Source organism: Podarcis cretensis (assembly GCF_951804945.1).
Source record: "Podarcis cretensis genome assembly, chromosome: 10".
Classification (NCBI taxonomy): domain Eukaryota; kingdom Metazoa; phylum Chordata; class Lepidosauria; order Squamata; family Lacertidae; genus Podarcis; species Podarcis cretensis.
The window spans coordinates 4,377,525-4,398,783 of NC_137179.1; the positions used below are offsets into that span (position 1 = coordinate 4,377,525).

The 21,259-nt window shown below is 51.4% G+C and overlaps 3 protein-coding genes across 6 annotated transcripts in view; 2 read left to right on the top strand and 1 right to left on the bottom strand.

The window, feature by feature from the left end:
* KCP (kielin cysteine rich BMP regulator) overlaps positions 1-21,259 on the top strand; it is a 190,074-nt gene that overhangs the window by 115,765 nt on the left and 53,050 nt on the right. The gene's annotated exons all lie outside the window — the stretch shown is intronic.
* LOC307225081 (interferon-induced protein with tetratricopeptide repeats 5-like) lies at positions 912-7,817 on the top strand. Of its 2 annotated transcripts, none has more exons than XM_079992804.1 (2): positions 912-1,077; positions 5,724-7,817. In XM_079992804.1, exons 1-2 carry the CDS (start codon positions 1,073-1,075, stop codon positions 7,093-7,095), a joined length of 1,377 nt encoding a protein of 458 aa, XP_079848930.1. In that variant the 5' UTR covers positions 912-1,072; the 3' UTR covers positions 7,096-7,817. The 2 variants fall into 2 exon arrangements, with proteins under 2 accessions (XP_079848930.1, XP_079848929.1); XM_079992803.1 differs by lacking the exon at positions 912-1,077 and adding an exon at positions 1,998-2,175.
* LOC307224939 (uncharacterized protein) lies at positions 9,222-20,495 on the bottom strand. 3 transcript variants are annotated; one of them, XM_079992338.1, is made up of 6 exons: positions 18,265-20,495; positions 16,817-16,963; positions 15,310-15,456; positions 14,177-14,281; positions 12,200-12,291; positions 9,222-9,657 (listed from the first exon to the last, which is right to left on the bottom strand). In XM_079992338.1, the coding sequence occupies exons 1-6, from the start codon at positions 20,485-20,487 to the stop codon at positions 9,570-9,572; spliced, it is 2,802 nt and encodes a 933-aa protein (XP_079848464.1). In that variant the 5' UTR covers positions 20,488-20,495; the 3' UTR covers positions 9,222-9,569. The 3 variants fall into 3 exon arrangements, with proteins under 3 accessions (XP_079848464.1, XP_079848463.1, XP_079848465.1); XM_079992337.1 differs by having other exon boundaries at positions 14,153-14,281; XM_079992339.1 differs by lacking the exon at positions 9,222-9,657 and having other exon boundaries at positions 11,752-12,291; positions 14,153-14,281.

Below are 21,259 nucleotides of genomic sequence, written 5' to 3' on the forward strand. Positions count from 1 at the left end.
ACAGTCAAAGGCTTTTGCATAGTCAATGAAGCAGAAGTAAATGTCTTTCTGGAACTCTCTAGCTTTCTCCATAATCCAGCGCATGTTTGCAATTTGGTCTCTGGTTCCTCTGCCTCTTCTAAATCCAGCTTGCACTTCTGGGAGTTCTCGGTCCACATACTGCTTGAGCCTTCCTTGTAGAATTTTAAGCATAACCTTGCTAGCGTGAGAAATCTCCCCATGGGGAGGCGCAGTCTGGATGTATTGTGGAAAAGGGTGTCTGCCATCGCTCCATTAGATGAATAAAAAAGGATCTCTCTGGCGCAGAGATGTTGGGAAAGATGGAGGGCACAAGGAGAAGGGGACGACAGAGGACGAGATGGTGGGACAGTGTTGTCGAAGCTACCAGCATGAGGGAGGCAGTGGAAGACAGGAGTGCCCGGCGTGCTCTGGTCCAGGGGTCACGAAGAGTCGGACACAACTAAACGACTAAACAACAACAGCTAATTCTGCAAAGCCTCGCAGAGGCTCGGAGGCAACTGTTGGCTCAGATGCTGCCCTGCGGAGCAGAGGAGACCTTGCAAGGGTGGATTGAGGATCCCTCCCGACCTTGTGGACATGGGATCGGGATGGGGAGGAGAGCGGGAGGCGCGGGGGAATCGGGGAGCGGACTGGGGCGCGAGCAGGCAAGGATGGAGAGCAAAACGAGCCGGGAGGAGCTTTGCATCTTTTGCAGGGGAGAGCCAAGATACAGTTTTGCAGTATGGCCCCCGTTTAAATTTTGATTTACTCATTTCCGCGAGTGTGGGGCTAAAATGTTGCGCTTGGGGGGGAAATTAATATTAAAATTAAATGTTGCGCTTGGAGGCTTTGCAAGCAGCCAAGGAACATTCCTCTCCGCAAACAAGGGAACGGATCTCTCTTTTGAGTTTCGGTTTCTATTTTGCCCGAGTGAGCTCACTGCGTTGCTATATAAAGTGAGAGAGGGAGGCAAAGGTTTGCAGAGGGAGGTAGCATCCTGCAGACTGCTGGGCCGCTGGCGAGGGAAAGCTCGCTTCCTGCGAAATTGAGCCTCCTCTCTGGAAAAGGAAAAATGAGGTGAGCAGGGACTCCTCCTGCGTAGATCTGACTCCTCCGGCTTAAAGACCTCCCGTTGTGCATTTTGTGCAGCGGGAGTTAGAATCCTAGAAGGGGAGAGATGGGAGGGAAACGCCCACCCCGAATAGCCTGGCCCCCGGCAATGCAAGTTGGGTGTTGCTGGACCCCAGCTTCGGCAGCTGGAGTCCCGCGACATCAGGAGAACGGCAGCTGTGGCTCAGTGGTTAGAGCACCTGCTTCGCATGCAGAAGATCTCAGGGCTGGACTAGATGACTTAAGCATATGGGGAGCCGTGCACCTCGTGGTGTACCACATTCACAGTACAGTGGTACCTCGGGTTACATACGCTTCAGGTTACAGACTCCAGTAACCCAGAAATAGTGCTTTAGGTGAAGAACTTTGCTTCAGGATGAGAACAGAAATCGGGCTCCGGCAGCGCAGCAGCAGCAGGAGGCCCCATTAGCTAAAGTGGTGCTTCAGGTTAAGAACAGTTTCAGGTTAAGAACAGACCTCCGGAACGAATTAAGTACTTAACCCGAGGTGCCACTGTACTGAGGGAAAAAACCCCAGGATGTTTCCCTGAAGCACCCCCCCCCCCACCCAGAAAGAACCCTGTTAACTGCAGTTTACACATCAGAGCGGCATTTCCAAGCATCCTTCAGTCCCCAGGGTTCTGGCAGTGCGTGCGCACTTTAAATGTGCTTTGAAGGGTGGTGTGCGCACAGTCTCAGAGGCAGGCTGCCTCTGACACTGGAGATCATAGAATTGTGGAGTTGGCAGAAATGACAAAGCATTTTGAGCATGTGAAGAGCAAGTTTGTGAAGAGCATCACCAAACCCATGTCCTCGGAAGAAGCACAGAATGTAGTGACTGTGAATGTACAACCAATCTCAAGAACATTCCAGATAACCAGACGTTGATTAAGCGCATGATGATCTAATGTGCAGATGTTGCAAATCCATGTCGCCCTCTAGAACTGTGTCTAGAATGGGCTGGGGGGATTTCAGAAGAATATTTCGCACAGACGGATGAAGAAAAGAGACAGGGTCTGCCAGTTGTTATGCCAGTTTTCGATAGAAACACCTGTAGCATCCCCAAGTCTCAGATATCCTTCATTGATTACTTCATAATGGACATGTTTGATGCTTGGAATGCATTTGCACACCTGCCTGTTCTGATGCAACACTTGGCAAATAAGAACAAACACTGGAAAACGCTAGATGAGCTAAAGTGTAGGAGCCTCCGGCTTCCTTCAGAGAACAATAGCAGAAGCTGAAGGGAGGATAGGGAACATCATAGCCGACCACTCACACTGTGAACCCCTTACTGGTAGAATGTATAACTTGCTGTTGAAATGGAATACTCAGGATGAAACCGTTAAATCTGCAATGATTAAATGGGCACAAGATGTTGGACATAATATCATGATGGCTGACTGGGAACAGTTATGGACCACAGGTATGAAGTTTACGGCATGCAATGCCTTAAGAGAGAACATAATGAAAATGATTTACAGGTGGTACATGACACCAGTCAAGCTTGCAAAAATCTATCATTTGCCCGATAATAAATGTTGGAAATGTAAAGAGACTGAAGGTACATTCTTTCACCTTTGGTGGACATGCCCAAGGATTAAGACTTTCTGGGAGATGATCTATAATGAAATGAAAAAGGTGTTTAAATATACCTTTCAGAAGAAACCAGAGGCCTTTCTCCTGGGCATGGTCGGCCAATTGGTGCCAAAGAAGGACAGAACTTTTTTTATGTATGCAACAACAGCAGCAAGAATACTCATCGCGAAGTATTGGAAGACACAAGATCTACCCACCCAGGAAGAATGGCAGATGAAAGTGATGGACTATATGGAACTGGTGGAAATGACTGGCAGAATCCGAGACCAAGGTGAAGAGTTGGTGGAAGAAGATTGGAAAAAAATTAAAGTTTATTTACAGAAACATTGTAAAATTAAGGAATGTTAGAAGGTTGTTGGAATGAAGTAATGTGGTTTTAAGCAGAAATGATATAAAGGATTAGGTTAAAATTGATTTATTAATTGGTGAAAGATGAGAAGTACAGTATATTAAGATAAATTATTAGGATAAAAACAAAGATGGAAAGGATTTGCTGAAACATCTAATTGAACTAGAATACAAAAAAGGGAGGTGTGAGGAGGTCAAGGAAATAAGTAAAGGAAAGAAAGCTATGTAAAGGTCTGATCTGTTTTTTATTATTATTATTATTGTCTGTGTATTTTTCATGTTTTTGTTATTTTTCTTTTTTATTGTACCTTTTTGTAACTTTTAAAAATTGAATATATATATATATATATATATATATATATATACATACTAGTATGAACCCAAGAGGGGGCCATTTCCTTCACAATGAAGCAACCAACAGGGCAACATGGAGAAGACTATTGTTTCTCAATTTTAAATTGTTCTAAATTCTGCACAACTTTGTCTTTTTATATATAAAAATGATAATCAAGAAACCAATACATGCTTTATAGAGCTATTCTCTCTTTGTGGCACAATGGATCCTTTTAAATGTAATTTTATATAAAACAAATTGTTATAATTTGTCCAAAAAAAAAAAAAAAGAATTGTGGCGTTGGAAGGGACCCCCAGAGTCATCTAGTCCAAGCCCCTGCAAGGCAGGAATCTCAGCTAAAGGATCCCTGGCAGGTGACCCTCCCAGCCCTGCTTAAAAACCTCCAGAGGAATTTTGTTTTCCTCGAATTCCTGGGCTTTGCATGCAGAGGATCTCAGGGCTGGACTAGATGGCCCTCGGGGTCCCTTGCAACTCTAAAATCCTGTGGTCCCCTGCTGGCATCTGCAGGTAGGGCTGGAGATAGGATCGTGGAACTGTAGAGTTGGGGGACCCCATTGGTCATCTAATCCAACCCCCTGCTATGCAGGGATCTTTTACCCCAGGTGGGGCTCGAACCCACAACCCAGAGATCAAGAGTCTCCTGCTCTACCGACGAAGCTTTTATTCTGACACTCTATGGGCAGTAGGAGGAAGCACCTGCTTGGGTGGGCGGGGCCTGGGGTAAAGTGGGCGGGGCCTAGGTGTAAAGTGGGTGGGGCCTGGGGTAAAGGTGGGCGGGGCAACAGGTGTGACCCTTCCTTTTTTGGCAAGAGGACACATTCCAGTGACACCCAAGTCTAAATCCTAAATCTTCTGGGCCCTTTTGAGCAAAGAACTGCCTGCCCACAGCACCCCTCACCCTTTCTGTCTCTCTTCTTATTTATAGTTTTATTAGATTTTTCTAATTTACATTTCAGAATATTCATTTAAACAACCTCAGATCAATGACTTCCCTTCCTCTCTTTCCGTGGTTCATTTTGCCTACTGTACATCCCTGCATATTGTAAATGACCTAAACCATTCCGTATTCCATTGTTACACCATCAAAACTTATTTGCGCTGCTGAATTTACCTTAAGGCTGCCAGTGTTTTTAAATGTATACAACTTTCACCCATATAATCAGTAAACATTTTCCAGCCTTCTTTAAACATGCTCTTGCTCTCTTATTCTCTATGTCAAATCTGCAAGCTGCGCATATTCCATCAGTTCAAGTTTCCATTCTTCTTTGGTTGGGACCTCGCTTGGTTTCCATTTTGGGGCTAGCAAAACACAGGCTGCAGTAGTAGCATACATAAAGGTCAAAGGACCCCTGACCATTAGGTCCAGTCGTGGCCAACTCTGGGGTTGCGGCGCTCATCTCGCTTTATTGGCTGAGGGAGCCGGCATACAGCTTCCGGGTCCTGTGGCCAGCATGACTAAGCCGCTTCTGGTGAACCAGAGCAGCGCACGGAAACGCCGTTTACCTTCCCGCCAGAGCGGTTCCTATTTATCTACTTGCACTTTGACGTGCTTTTGAACTGCTAGGTTGGCAGGAGAAGGGACCGAGCAACGGGAGTTCACCCCGTCATGGGGATTTGAACCGCCGACCTTCTGATCAGCAAGTCCTAGGCTCTGTGCTTTAACCCACAGCACCACCTGCGTCCCTTCAGTAGCATACATAAATAGCCCCTTTTTTTGACACCTGGGAATTTCCCTCTGAATTATCCCCAACAAAAAGGACTCCGGTTTGTTGGTTTTGGAAAGGTACTTAAACAAAAAACAAAAAAAACCCAATTCATTATACAGTCGTATCTCAGAAATCGAACAGAATCCATTCCAGAAGTCAACTTCTAAAGCATGGCTTCCGATTGGCTTCAGGAAGAACTTTGGAAAACCGGAACACTCACTTCCCGTTTTCAATTGTTCGGGAGCCAAAACGTTCGACTTCCAAGGCGTTCGGGAGCTGAGGTACGACTGTAGAGAGGTACCTCGGGTAAGGTACTTAATTTGTTCTGGAGGTGAGGTCCGTTCTTAACCTGAAACTGTTCTTAACCTGAAGACCACTTTAGCTAATGGGGCCTCCTGCTGCCGCCACCTTGCAATTTCTGTGCTCATCCTGAAGCAAAGTTCTTAACCCGAGGTACTATTTCTGGGTTAGTGGAGTCTGTAACCTGAAGCGTATGTAACCTGAAATGACTGTAACCCGAGGTACGACTGTATATCATCCCAAGAGTGTCCCTCACCCTTTCTCGATCTTCCTCCCTCCCTCCCTGCCTGCCTCTTCCCTCTGCAGCCGACCTCTGAGGACGAAGCTGGAGATTCTGCAGTGCCAATTCACCTGGGACTTTGAGATCAAGGACAAGGTGGATGCCTTGCACATCCTGCAGACCTTGGCCCCGCAGGCCCAGCACACCCCGCACCGCAACCGAGGCGCCTACCTTGCCATGAGGGCCTACCTCCAGGACTTCCAGGGGAAGTACGAAGAGGCCCTGGACAGCCTCCGGGAAGCAGAGGGGGCTCTGAAGCGGGACCACCCCGCCAACTTCTCCCGCCAGGCCCTGGTGACCTACGGCAACTACGCCTGGGTCTACTACCGCTTGGTCAATTACGACATGGTGGACCTCTACCTGGGACGCATCCACGACATCTGCCGGTCCTTGGCCAGCCCAGAGGCCTACTCTGCGATGATCCCCGAAATCCACGCTCAGAAAGGCTGGTCCCTCCTGGCCGGGGGCTTCCGGAACGGGGACGAGGCCGCAGAATGTTTCCGGAAGGCGCTGGAGGCGGAAGAGTCCAACGAGGAGTTCCAGGCCGGACTGGCCATCTCCGTTTATGCCTCCTACACTCATTCCTGGACTGCCGAAAAACGGGAAGAAGCCCAGAAGTTGCTGGAAGAAGTAGTCGCCCGCCAGCCGCAGAACTACGAAGCTAAAGCTTATTTGGCTCAGACACTTATGGCGGTGGACACGGAAAGAGCGCTCTTCCTTGCGGATGATGTTGCCCAGGAGAGCGTGAACCCCGAAGTCCTCCGAATTGCCTCCAAGCTGTACAAGAAGCAACCCCTTCCCTGTACCATTTCCATTCTGAAGAAGGCCATTTCCATTCTGAAGAAGGCCATCGCCCTAGATCCTGGCTACCATCTCCTGCACTATGACCTTGGCATGGGCTACCTGCAGCTGTTGGAGCAATCTCCAGGCGATGTCAGAGAAGAAGCCGTCGAGGCTGCCATTGAGAGCTTCAAGCGAGCTCTGGAGGTCAATCCTTCCTCCATCTTCACCCGGCTGAAGCTGGCGAAAGCTTACGGTGAGAGGTCGCCAGCTTACGAGGAAGAGATCTACCTGAACCTGATGGAGGATCTCCCGGGAGCCAGCAAGAGATGCCAGCAGTCCATCTACATGCACTGGGGGGACTTCTTCCTCCACAAGAAGGGGATGAAGAGCAAGGCCCTAGAGATGTACCAGGTGGCCGCCAAGATCCCCGGAGACCACTCCCTTGAGAGGAAGCAGCTGGAAATTCGCCTGAAGAGTCTGGCAAGGATGTTGAGGGAAGACGGAGAAATGGACCAAGCGAGAGCTGTCTATAGCTTCCTTAATGAAACAGGGCTTCAGGTTACAAGTCAACAGCAAAGGGGTTCGTGGCGAGGGAACGGCAGGGCCCAGCAGTGAAGGACCTCCACACTCACACACTCGCAAAGAGGCAGGGGGTTGTGGCTCTTTCCTTCCAGTTTTGGAGAAGACTCTTCCTGCAGCCTCTGAGCCCCTGGACCCTCCAGCAGGTTTTGCTGGGGAAAAGCTGATTTCCATGAAGTTTCGTTGCAGTCCCCTCCCCACACTAAAGGAGAGAAAAAAAGCTTCCAGTTGTGTTTATCTGCAAAAAATGTAATTGTTTCTAGAAGTGGCATTGCTATTATTATTATTATTATTATTATTATTATTATTATTATTATTATTTATTACTATTTTTAGTCCTGGATCCTGCAAGGGTTAAAATCTAACGGAGGATTCCATTGCTGCCCCAAGGAGCAAGCTTCTTTGTGGAATAATGGCTGTAGTTGCCACGCTAAGTACTGCCATTCCTTCTCTTGAATAGACCAGGGTTTCCCAATCTTTTTTCCCTCCAGACTACAACTCCCATCATCACTAGCTAGCAGGACCAGTGGTCAAGGATGATGGGAATTGTAGTCCAAAAGCAGCTGGAGACTCAAGTTTGGGAAACTCCGAGTTAGACAAAGGCTGTTCAGTGCAATGATCAGTTTGTTTTGCGCTTGATTCCAAGGCTGTCAGTATGGAAGAAGCAAGACCTTTTGGAGTGTTAAGTCTGCGAGCCCCTCCCTCCAGGGCTCAGGTTGTATATATGTTCTGCAAATAAACCATATATCCTAAAGACACCACGGTCTCCACTGTTGCCTGTTCCAAGGAAACTGAGCCCCGGGATATCGCTCCACTCAGAGCTTTGGGTGCCACGTAACAGTATTAAGATTATGGTGACCACATATTGCTGGCTCGTCACCCTAAGGTCCCAGGGCGGGTTGCAACCATTCAAGTTATTAATATATCCAAAGATGGCATTGCACAATATTGCAAACAGTTTAAAGCCAAGTAAGAATTGCCGGGGGTTGAAACAGATTAGCCTTTGGGTCCCTTCCAGAAAATAACAGAGGCCAACCAGAGTGTTTTGAGAAGCAAAGCGGCCAGTAAGCCTGATCTTTATTCAAGGAACTGTTGCAACAGGGTCCCCACTGACCCCACGGAGGAGGGAGGAGAACCCCTGAAATATACTCAGAGTCGCAAAGTGATTTCATGCTCTTTATTCAGCTCATAGTGGTGAGGAGGAATGAATGAATGTCCCCTCAAAGTATCTGCTTTATATACATTATTTACACAATGGGCTGCACATGATTGGCTAATTCCGGAATTCTACTGTAAGCCAATCAGGTTGTGGATTCACTTCAATCTGGAGCATGACTGGGTGGTTCCTGCCAACCAATCATACTGCTGCATTGTTCTAGGACCAATCAGACTGCTGCATTCTGAATCCTATTGTTCTAGGACCAATCAGACTGCTGCCTTTTGGATCCTATTGTTCTAGGACCAATCAGACTGCTGCAGTTTGGATCCTATTTGACTCAGTACATAACAACCCCGAACAATGGTGCTCAAGCCCTTATATAAACTTTTGAAATTGCCCACCCTGTAGCCTAAGACCACCCCCAAAAAGCATTAAACATACATCACAGAAGGAGGTGGTCTACAGCAAAAATCCTGTTTGCCAGAACACCTGATAATGGTCACTGGTTGCATTGCCTGGGCAGCCTGGCCATTCTTTTGTGATGGTTAATACTTTAGTTCCTGAATCCAGGTCACAGGCTCACCCTATTCATACACAAATACATCCTTAAGACAGGATTTGTAAGCAAAAAGACAATGGGAAAGCGTTCCCCATTTGCCTCCCTTCCTGCAGAGGAATATTTGAGGTCATTGCGAGAGTCAAAATGGCTTCAGGATTGCTCTCCTGTACTATTTCAGACACATGGTTCATATACTTATGTATGTGTTTGCCTTGTACATTTAAAGGTAAAGGGACCCCTGACCATTAGGCCCAGTCGTGGATGACTCTGGGGTTGCAGTGCTCATCTCGCTTTATTGGCTGAGGGAGCCGGTGTACAGCTTCCAGGTCATGTGGCCAGCAGGACTAAGCCGCTTCTGGTGAACCAGAGCAGCGCACGGAAACGCCGCTTACCTTCCCGCCAGAGCGGTATCTATTTATCTACTTGCACTTTGACGTGCTTTCAAACTGCTAGGTTGGCAGGAGCAGGGACCGAGCAACGGGCGCTCAGCCCGTCGCGGGGATTCGAACCGCCGACATTCCGATCAGCACATCCTCTGAGGTTTAACCCACAGCGCCACCCGTGTCCCGCCTTGCACATTTATGAACGTTTAATTTATATTTGAGACCTTAGAATTCTCATAACAAAGGTGAAGCCATAAAATTATTGCAAAGGGGAAATCAGAACAACCATTGAAGGCTTTCGAAAAGTTGAAATAGCAATAGGCTTAGAAACACATGAGAAAGGGGGGTCCCCCAGGAAGGCAGGCAGAAGGGGGGCGGATCTGAGGGGCAGGTCCTCCTCCTGCTCTGTTCACGAGTCTCCAGGCTGTTCTTGCTCAGGAATTTCCTCTCCTTTGGCCACCAGTGGGTTCAGGAGCTCCTTGAATCGCAATGTGTTCCTGCGGGATGGAGACAGATCTTGTGGGGCGTTTATATTCCCCCTCCTTTCCCCCACCCCAAGGAGTTTGAGGTTTGCCGTACAGAGTTCTCCCCCTCCTCATTTAATCCCCACAACAACCCAAGGCTGTCAGGGGGGCTGATGCCCAACGTCCACCCCGCCCCCCACCAGCAGCAAGCTTTGTGCCCCTGTGGGGATCATAGCTGTCAACTTGCAGATTTGAAAATAAGGGACCAGCAGCCTCGAAAATAAGGGATCAGCAGCCAAAATAAGGGATCACAGGTCCCAAAGTAAAGAGCTCAGCTAATAGCAACAGTTTTGCTGCTTCTCGTTGCCAAAGTTGCGCTTTGTGCGTGGAGGGAAAGCGGTGGGTTTACCCTTTGCGTGGAAGCCTGCTCTCATTTCATTTTAAAGCACATAAATATATATAAGTCGTCCCCATCTCCTAGCAGTCTCCGCTTTTCTTTTTCCCCCAACCGCGATGGATGATGAGAAGGGTGGATGCCAGCAGCAGTGGCGTAGCGTGGGTTGTCAGCACCCGGGGCAAGGCAAGAAATTTGCGCCCCCTAACCTGTGGATTTTAGTAGGGGCAGAGAGCTGCGAGTGCGAGCGTGCCCCCCCCAGATGTTGCGCCCGGTGCGGCCGGCCCCCCCTGCACCCCCATGCTACGCCACTGGCCAGCAGCGCAAAAAGCGTGGCACAACAAGCAAGCCGTGTGGGAGATGTGATGGGGGCAGGGTGGGAGTGTTTCCAAGCCTCAGCCCCCACCCCAAAAGCAATCGCGGAGAGCGACGGCCGTGAATGAACTGCCCCCCCCCCAAAAAAAAAAAACAGACACCAAGCAAGCCCTACGGCACACCTAGCAGAAAGGAGGAAGAAGAGCCAAGCAGAGGAAGAGAAGGAAGAAGAGGAGACAACAGCTCGCTGCCTCCCTCCCGCCCTTCGCACCCTGCTGCCCGCTCCGGCCCCGCTTGCGCTGCTTGTCTCTCTTTTTTGCAAATCTATGCAATATTGCGCTTGACCTTCCCAGCTTGCCGGAGCCGCCGGCGTGAGACGGGAAGCCTAGGGGAGAGCAGAAGAGCCGGCGCGAGGCCCCAGCCAGGTGGACGGGGCTCGAGCCACCCGCATCCCAGAAATTGGATGCCAAATAAGGGACGCTTGACAGGTATGGTGGGGGTTCGAACCCTGGTCTGACACTCTCCCAGGTCCTAGTCTGACACTCCACAGTGGCAAAGGGGATTTCGCTGGGTTTTCAGCTGCCCCCCCCCCACTTGGGGAGCCTCCACCTTCGCCCCAGAAGTGTTTACTGGTTCGGGGAGGGGCATGCACTTTGCACATGCTCAAAAATCATTCTCACTTCACATGCATCAGGGTGGAGTTCTCATGGAAAGGGAACAAAAGATGGCCTCTCAAGCCTCTCTCATCCCCTTGGTTTTTGTTGCTTCTTTGCAACTTTCCCCAAGCTGATGCTCTCCAGGTGGTGTGAAATATAATTCCCAGCAGCCCCAGCTGACACGGCAGGCTACACAACCATGCTGGCTGGAGCTGGCAGAAACTGTAGTGTGAATCCTCCGGAGGGCGCCAGGTTTAGACAGGCTGCTAGATTGCCAGAATGACGCCAGGCTGGACGAACTCTTGTTCTGAGCCAGCAGCCGGGCTCCTCCTGCGTTGTTAGCCTGGGCACCTTTCATAGAATCACAGATCTGTGGGGTTGTGAGGAACCCCCAAAGGACATCTAGTCCAACCCCTGCAATGCAGGAATCACAACTGAAGAATCCTGGAGAGGTGGCCATCCAGCCTCTGTTTAAAAGTCTTCAAGGAAGGAGTGCCCATCACCTTTGAGATCTTCCTTTCCAGTGCTGAACAGCCAGGAAAGATCTTCCTGATGTTCAGTATCCTTTCTTGTAATCCCTTGGTTCGGGTCCTAGCCTCTTTTCCATGGGGCAGCCCTTGAGATAGTTGAAAATGGCTCTTATATCTCCTTTTGGTCTCCTTTTATCCAGGCTAAAGGTAAAGGTAAAGGGACCACTGACCATTAGGTCCAGTCGTGGCCAACTCTAGGGTTGCAACGCTCATCTCGCTTTACTGGCCGAGGGAGCCAGCGTACAGCTTCCGGGTCATATGGCCAGCATGACTAAGCCGCTTCTGGCGAATCAGAGCAGCGCATGGAAATGCCGTTTACCTTCCCGCCGGAGCAGTACCTATTTATCTACTTGCACTTTGACGTGCTTTCGAACTGCTAGGTTGGCAGGAGCAGGGACCGAGCAATGAGAGCTCACCCCGTCGCGGGGATTCGAACCAACGACCTTCTGATCGGCAAGTCCTAGGCTCTGTGGTTTAGACCACAGTGCCACCCGTGTCCCAGGTTAAACATCCAGTATCCAGGCTAAACATCCCCAACTCCCTCAATCGGGCTTGGTTCCTAGGCAATTTTATCATTTTGCTGGCCCTTCTCTTTCCACTTTGTTAAACTGGGGTGCACAGAACTAGACACAGATTAGGGGTCCAGGGCAGATATTGATTTCTCCCCCCTCCTTCCTTACCTCTCCCTCTTGGACTGCATGACATAAGTCCGCTCTCGCTTCACCTTCTCCAAGTGGCGTTTCACTGCGGTTTTCTGTCCAGCCTCGTCTTGCTGGAACGGGAAACGCAAAGTTACACTGGCTCCCCTCACAGCTGCCAAGGAGACGTCTCGTAGGACGCAGACATGGCCCAGGCAAGATGATACCCAAACCCACCCATGGAGCCATCCCAGTAGATCTGCAAGAACCGAATAATGTCCCAGAACCTGACATTGGAAAACTCAGAACAGGGTGGGCACACACTTTCCTGGGCGAGCGGTTCAGTTGCAAGCCTGCACTGGAAGTGACGGAAGCGAGGTCACCTCTTCTGCTGAGATGGGGAAGGAGCTGCTGGGAAGGAGGCAGAAGGCAGAGCCCCTGTATCGTGCAGAGACACAACAGGCACCTTCCTCTGTGGACGGGTACCGTATTTTTCGCTCTATAGGACGCACTTTTTCCCCTCCAAAAATGAAGGGGAAATGTGTGTGTGTCCTATCGAGCGAATGCAGGCTCCTTGGCTTCAGCGATAGCAACGCAAAGCCTCCGAAGCGCAGAGGAAGCGCTCCCCCCGCGCTCCGGAGGCTTCGCGTTGCTTTCGCTGAAGCCTGGAGAGTGAGAGGGGTCGGTGCGCACCAATCCCTCTCGCTCTCCAGGCTTCAGGGATAGTTGCCTGAAGCCTTTGGAGCGCAGCAGGAACTCGCACCGCACTCCGAAGGCTTCGGGTTCCTTTTGCGGAAGCCGGGAGAGCAAGACTCTCCTGGCTTCAGCAGAGAGGGAGAGCTGCGCAGGGCCCCTTCAGCGAAGCGGGAGGAGAAATGGAAGGGGCTCCGTTTCTCCTGCCGCTTCGCTGAAGGGGCGCTGAGCAGAGAGGGGGAGAATTTTTTTTCTTGTTCTCCCCCTCTAAAACAAGGTGTGTCCTATGGTCAGGTGCGTCCTATAGAGCGAAAAATAGGGTATTTCTGGACTCACTGCAGGGTGAAAGCAGTTCTAATGTGACACGTTGCAGTATGACCTCACTTTAAGCGGAGATTTGGTTTCAAGGGTGCTCCATAAAAATGGCAATCGTGTTGGAGCTGTCGCCATGGCTGGCGGCTGAGGTGGAAGGGGGGGAGAGAGAGAATCCTGGGCAGGTGTGGGGGACTCCCTGGTCCTGAATGGGGCAACTGTGCCCCGAAGGACCAGGTGCGCAGCCTGGGAGTCATTTTGGACTCACAGCTGTCCTTGGAGGTGCAGGTCAATTCTGTATCCAGGGCAGCTGTCTACCAGCTCCATCTGGTACACAGGATGAGACCCTACCTGCTCACAGACTGTCTTGCCAGAGTGGTGCATGCTCTGGTTATCTCCCGCTTAGACTACTGCAATGCGCTCTATGTGGGGCTCCTTTGAAGGTGACCTGGAAACTACAACTAATCCAGAATGCGGCAGCTAAACTGGTGACTGGGAGCGGCCGCCGAGACCATATAACACCGGTCTTGAAAGACCTACATTGGCTCCCAGTACGTTTCCAAGTACAATTCAAACTGTTGGTGTTGACCTTTAAAGCCCTAAACAGCCTCGGTCCAGTAGACCTGAAGCGTCTCCACCCCCATCGTTCAGCCCGGACACTGAGATCCAGAACCGAGGGCCTTCTGGCGGTTCCCTCACTGCAAGATATGAGGTTGCAGGGAACAAGGCAGAAGGACTTCTCGGTAGTGCCACCAGCCCTGTGACCCTCCCTTCAGATGTCAAGGAGATAAAGAACTACATAACTTTTAGAAGACATCTGAAGGCAGCTTTCAATTGGGAAATTTTTAATGTCTGATGTTTTATAATTTTTATATATGCTGTAAGCTGCCCAGAGTGGCTGGGGAAACCCAGCCAGATGAGCGGAGTATAAATAATAAATTATTATTATAATTGTTTCTCAAACGACCTTGGCATCCACAGACAACCGACCTGAGCCCGGAGGAATGGCCTCACCTGGCCCTCGTTCTCTGATGGGAGAGGCCAGAACTCGGCCGGACTGCTTCCCAGAAGGTCGTCCTCAGATTTGCGGTGTTTGGCTATCAACAGCCTCTCTTGGAACTGAAAAGGAAGAGAGGATTTGTCTCAGCATTTCCTGGTAGGTTACATCTACACCCCCATCGTTCTGCCCGGACACTGAGGTCCAGCTCCGAGGGCCTTCTGGCAGTTCCCTCCCTGCAAGAAGTGAGGTTACAGGGAACCAGACAGAGGGCCTTCTCGGTGGTGGCGCCCACCCTGTGGAACACCCTCCCGTCAGATGTCAAAGAGAAAAACAACTACCAGAATTTAGAAGACATCTGAAGGCAGCCCTGTTTAGGGAAGTTTTTAATCTTTGGTGTTTTATTGTGTTTTTAATATCCTGTTGGAAGCTGCCCAGAGTGGCTGGGGAAACCCAGTCAGATGGACGGGATATTATTATTATTATTATTATTATTATTATTATTATTAATATTATTATTATTATTATTATTATTATTATTATTATTATTATTATTATTAGATTCCCGAACCTGGTACCATGGGATCAAGTTCACCAATTTTGTTGTATTCATTAGAACAGGTGGGCTTTGAATAAATGTGCAACTGTTACCGTTTTCAATTTTATTGAGTTATTATCCTCCTTAGTCATTCGTGCTACTCTGAATAACTGGAGATGAGTTAATGGAACAAACAGGGCGGCAGCCACTGCTGGAAGCCACTGCTCTAACCATTGCACCACACTATCTACGTAGATCTGTGCACGGATAGGATGCAGCATAGGTACTGCAGCCTTTGCCAACCTCGTGCCCTCCAGAGACTCTGAGCTATGACTCCTGCCAGCCCCAGCCAGCAAGGCCGACGGGACTCGTAGTCACCCAGTGGGCGCCATGTTGGCAAGCGCTGTGTCAATGAGAGCTGGCGCCTTCCTGCACATGCAAAGCACGAGGTGGCCTGTGTGCGCACATGCGCAGGAAGTAAGAGTTTGGTGCTCTCTGCCGTTGGAAGGCACAGCCATCATAACGCGCCCCCTGAGCAAGGCATTTCAAGGGTGCTGGGTTCGAAACGAGAGGAGCCCCCCGACTGCCTCCCCTCCGTGCTCCTGGTCTCACCCGCAGGGTCTGGCGCTCCTTGTCCCGCTGGTGCCGCCGTTCTCCCTCGGCCTGAAGTTCCGCCAAGCGCCGCAGAGCCGCCTCCTTCTCCTGGCGGGAGAGCCACACAAAGGCCTTCTCCCGGCACGGTGGGCGAGGGCGGGGAGGCTGTGGGGCAGGGCGGGGGGCAAGGTGGAGGAGGGCAAAGGCAAAGGCGAGTCAGGAGGGTCTTCCGCACCCTGAAGGAAAAGCTCCCCACCGGCACAGGGGCAGCAAACACACCCTCCAAACGTTGGCCTCTGTCTTGCCTAACCATTGGGCCTCCTGGCTGGGGCGGACGGGGGTTGTAGTCCGGCAAGATCCGGAGGCCGCCGTGTTGGCTGCCGCTGTGCTGGTAGCTCTAGCCCACCCACGACACACCTGGGGCCTTCCAGACAGGGTCGGCTCAAGACATTTTGCCTCCTGCGGCAAAAGTTCAGCATCTGCCGCCTGAGGCCACGGTCTCCCTCTGCCTCCTCTCAGGACCGGCCCTTCTTCCAGATATCCTGAGCTGCATTTCCCACTGGAACTGAACCGGTTTACGAAATCATCCCCCAAATCCTCTCGCCCCACTTTCTCCCCAGGCCAGACCTCACTTCCTCAAGAGCTTCCACCCAACTTTGAACCTGCCTGGATGGAGCCAAGAAGGGACAGGTGAGTTGTAGAAACCAGCCTATTTTATGAAGATGACATGTCGATGTGGGGGGGGCAGGGACCAATTTTGCGCCTGCACACACACACAAACGCAAACTGTGCTGGTCCCGGGGGCTAACCGAGAGGCGAGGTCTGAGTCCAGTCCGAGGTTGATGGTGCGGTATGGAGGCTGTCCGTCAAGGCTGAAGCGGGGTCCAAGGCAGGGAGTCAGGGAGGGGTCAGGATCTCTGGCAGAAGAGCAGGACAGGGTGCAGGCAAGAACAGGCTAGCAACAACATTGCTCCCACAACCTGGGACTGGGGCTGGCCAGCTTTTATCTCCCCCGAGGCATAGGGCAGCCCCGATCCTCTGAAGACTCTCCTCTCCTGGCCTGGAGGCGAGCACTCCTCCTGCGGGAACTTAGTTCCCTCTGCCTCTCTGCCCTGAGCCTCTTTAGCTCAGGAGAGGCTGGAGGGTTACTGGACCCAGAGGCAACCTCAGCTTCCCCTGACGGGGCTGAGAGTGGAGCACCTGCAGGCAATGGGTCCTCCATCACCTCAGGGGCCAGAGCAGACTCAGCTGGTGCCTGCACCTGAGGATCCAGCACAGGTGAGGACCCTTCAGGCTCAGGCCCCAGCCCAGGCTCAGCTGGTTCTGGAGGCGGGGACTCCTGTGCAGGCTGGGATTCCTCAGGTTCAGCCTCCGAGTCCGAATCCCAGGCCATCACACACACACACACACCACTATGTGACCCCTACAGGTGAGAATGTGGCCCTCACACCAAAAACGTTCTCCCTCCTTGACGCAGAAATTTACGGTGTGAGATCAATAAAAGCAAGGGCTGCATTCTCCTTACCTGGTCCCCACCTGCCTCTTCCGCAGCTGCACTGCGGGAGCTGCCTGCCATCGCCCTGGAGCCGCTGTCTGCCTCAGAGTAAGCAACTGACTCCTCCCAGAATGGAGAAATCATGGAGCCTGTGGAACTCATGTCCACTTCGCCGTCCTGGTACGGTGCAGAGAAAGGAATCAAGACAGGGAGGGATTGGGGCCGGCCTGAGACATTTTGCTGCCTATGGTAAGCTTGCTTCAGCAGTGGCAATGGGGCAACCCTCTTAGGGCAGTAGGGCAGGTAGGGGGCTGGGAAAATCTGCAGTCAAAATGACCATTAAGTTTGTTAAATAAGCCTGTGAAGAGTTTAAGATTCACAGAGTTCCTGTATTGCTGGAGAAGACAGGCCTACACCCTATACCATTTTGGCAGGAAATCGGACAAAAGATCTTAATCGTTTCTCCTTCCTCCTTGCCTCAGTCTCTCCCTCTCTTCTTTCAAGCAAGGGCTCCACTTAGAGCCCAGGCTCCATTTTGGAAACTAATTTTCCATTTTGTAACAAAGGAGAATTTTCACCTGCGTACTACTCCGATGTATTTGCTGCCTGCATTGAAATGTAAGTAAACCTTTTGTTTTTACTAAAACATGCGGTTCATTCTTAGCAAAGGGGACAGAGGGGGGAAAGGTCAGCGGACCATAAATAAGCCGGGTTAAAAGGTTTGATTTTCTAATTCCTAGCTTCCAGTAAGCTGCAAAAGTGCTAAAAGGGATTTGCAGTCTGTTTACTTTCATATTTCTCCCCACACATGTGGGATAGGAGGTTTAAATTACGTTTTATAGATTTAATCCTCAATTTATCTCCATCAAAGGGGTGCACAGCTCTGTCCCTTCTCACTTCCAACAAATCCAGGAGGTGGCAATTATTTGGCCCAGTCACCATTGGTGCTGTGATCTAAACACCACTGAGCCTAGGGCTTGCCAATCAGAAGGTCGGCGGTTCGAATCCCCGCAATGACGGGGTGAGCTCCCGTTGCTCGGTCCCTGCTCCTGCCAACCTAGCAGTTCGAAAGCACGTCAAAGTGCAAGTAGATAAATAGGTACCACTCCGACAGGAAGGTAAACGGCGTTTCCATGTGCTGCTCTGGTTCGCCAGAAGCGGCTTAGTCATGCTGGCCACATGACCCAGAAAAACTGTCTGCGGACAAACGTCAGCTCCCTTGGACAGTAGAGCGAGATGAGTGCCGCAACCTCAGAGTCATTCGCGACCGGACTTAACTGTCAGGGGTCCTTTATTGTAACCTTTTACCATTGTCTCTGGTGCCATCAACTGCTGGGCTACCCTACCACTCCCAGTGGGCACGAGCCATCAAAGTCCTATATCCATACTTGCTTCCCCCTTTCCTCCAGCAACACAGCCGCCCCACTTCTGTGCCCTAAACCAGGCCCCGATCCCACCTGCCCCACACTCCTCCTTACCCAAGACACTCCAGAGCGCCTCTCGGGCTGGGCTATGCAGATGGAGCTCTCTCTTGACAGGCCAACGCCAAGAGCTGCTGGCGTCCACACGGGCTCTTCGTCATGTCCTCCAGGGCTGGGGGGAGACAGCATGGCCATGGCGGTGGACTTCCAGGTGCCAATGGGGGCCTGCTCCCACAGGGGAGATGCCTCCAGCCTTCTGCTCAGCGCTCCAGGCTCCAGATCTCCCCGGTCCGAGTGGTACATCCCAGGGGCTGAGAGCATCCTTGGTTGAGGTCCTTCAGCTGGCAAAGCTTCCATCAATCTCTGTTCCTGACTCTGAAAAGCCCGTGGTCCTTCCATCCCTTGAGAATCAAGGGCCGCAACCTCTCCTTGGAGATCCTGTTGCCTGCACACCAGGCATAGCTTCACACTTTCTGGGAGATGGTGCTGCACCCCGTCTTCCACCTGGAAATGCTCACCCATGCCCTGGACCTTGGGTTCCCTCAGATTCTGGCGGAAAAGGGTGTTTGGGTCCCGCACTTCTTTGGGAGTTCCCTGACGGTTTGGGAAATTGCTGTGGGGCTGAAGAGCTTGCTGCGGCTGGTAGTACGGTGGCTCTTGGGATGAGGGCATCTCCCTGTCCTGAGAACGTGGGTCTTCTTCTGCCCTCCTCATTCCCCAGGTGTCCTCAAGGTCTTGTGTCCTCGTCAACTCCTGAGGGTCAAGAGACTTGGACCTCCCCAGCAGAACTCCCCACAACTCCAAGCGATGCTGCTCGTGGGGCTCTGTGGGTGCTGGTTCCAGCTGGGCCACCCTCCCCTCAGCTTTAAGGGAACCCCACCCAGGCTGTGGCTCCATGCTTTCCTGGGTCTGGAAAACTTGGGGATCGGTCACCCCTGGAACTTCGGCAGATGCCTCTGGTGAACATTCTTGCCCCGGGATTTTCTGAGGTGCCTTCAGCTTTGGCGACCTCACACGTCTTCCTGGGGGCTGACAAGGTCCCTCAACTCCCTTCTGGCTTGGGGGAGGCTGAGGGATCCTCTGTTGACCTTGCCGTGTCTCACGTGTCTCAGTGGCCTCCTGATCTGTTGGTGGAGGCTGGTGGGACTCTGAACGTCTCCACTCCTGAAGGATCTCAAGGCCCGTGGTTCCCTGGGGTTCAGTTGCCATTTGCTCCTCTGGTTCACTGAATTCTCTATTTTCTTGTGGCTGTTGGACCTCCTCAGTCCTCAGCCCTTGGGGCTGAAGAGCTTCCAGTTCATGGTACAGCCCTCCCAGTTCCCGGAGCTGCTCAAGATCTACCTGGGGGGCCTTGTGAGGAGGAAGGGACTGGGGCAAACTGACCGGCTGAGCTACGAACATCTCATCTCTTTGCTCCTGAAGGAAGTCCTGGCTCACAGGTAGAGATCTGGGGGATTTGATGCTCTCCGCCTCCATTTTGTAACCTTCTCTGTGGGAGTCAAGACTCCCTGGAGTCCCTTCAGCAATGTCCAGTGTTCTCTGGTCCAGTTGACTTTGCCCTTGAGTGTTTTGTGACTTCTGCCCCACAAGTCCCTGAAACGGCTCCTTCACCGGTTGGTCACGAGGGCTTTCTGGGGTCCCTGGGACAAGACCATCTCCCCTTGTTGGGCTCCAATGCCCAAGTGTCTTAGACTTCCTCAGCAGGTTTCTCAGGAGTGGAGGGCTTTGCACCTCCCTATTTTCTTGAGGATCAAGAGACTGAGGCTCCACCAGTTCCTGGGACTCTGGTTCCCTTTGCACAAACCCCTGGATCTGAAGAGTCTCACTCTGAGAAGATTCCTGGAGGAGAAGCTCCTCCAGTTCTCCACATTCTTTGGAGTGGAAAATCTGGTCACCCTTCAGTTCTTGGGAACAAAGGTCCCCTCCCCTGTTTCTCAGTGGCCCTTGCACTTGGGGAGGCTCTATCTCCACCTGTCCAGTCTTCTGGGTCCCACACTCAAGTTCTTGTTGGAATTGAGGGCCCTCTATTTGTTTTGGAGGAAGTTCTTGAAGGGTTCCTGAATGGAGGACAGCTGCTCCTCTTAAATCCTGAGATTCCAGCTCACCTTGTCTCTGTGGGTGGCACGACTTGGAGATACCCATGTTTTGCAGGTTAGTGGGATCTCCTAGTCCCTTTCCCTGGAGTTCCCTCAGGTCAAGAGACTTTGATTTCCCCAGACCCAGCCAAGGTGGGAGGTCTTTTGTCTCCATATGTGATAAGGGCAGTTCAGCTTGGGACATCTCATCCTCCATCAGCTCAAGAGTCTCTGGCATCTTTTCCTCAAGCTGAAGAAGACACAATTGCCTTGCATCTGGCGGACCAATGCCCTCCAGATCCCTTTGCAAAAGCCCTTGGATCTGCTCCATCTGTGGAGCTCCTGGTGATTGGAGATCTTCCTCTTCATTCTGCCCTTGGAGCTGTTGGTTGTCTTCCTGCATTTCATTGGTGGTGCCTGGATCCTTCTGCCCAAGGTTCTCCTGGAGGTGTGAGGCCTCCTTGTCTCTCAACATCTTCTGCACAGAAGATCCATCTTCGTTCTTTGCAACCGACGTGTCCTGCAGAAGGCTCTTCATCGCCTGTGTAGTTTCGCAAGACGTGACGTTTTCCAGGTCTTGGTTCTCAGGGACCTCAGGACAACCCTCTGCATATCTCAGAGCCTGGGGAGTTTCTAGTTCCTTTGAAGCCTGGCACCCAAAAGTGTGTGATCTTGACAGTTCCTGGGGCTCGAGAGACTTTGATTTCCTTAGCAGAGCTGCCTGAAGCTGAAAGGTTTCTTGTACATGGAAAGTTGGGGAAGACCTTTCCAGGGTGCTTTCCACCTCAGAGTGCTTGTCATCCATCTTGACCCCACAGCACTGTGATTCACAATGTCCCTTGGGACCCACAGTTCCCTGGAGCTTGAGGTTCTCAGGATTTCTATGTGGTGAGCTCTCAGGTGGCCCCACCAGCTCACGGGATTCAGACACTCTCTCCAAGCGGCTCTGAAGATGAGAAGGGCTTTCTGCACCTGGT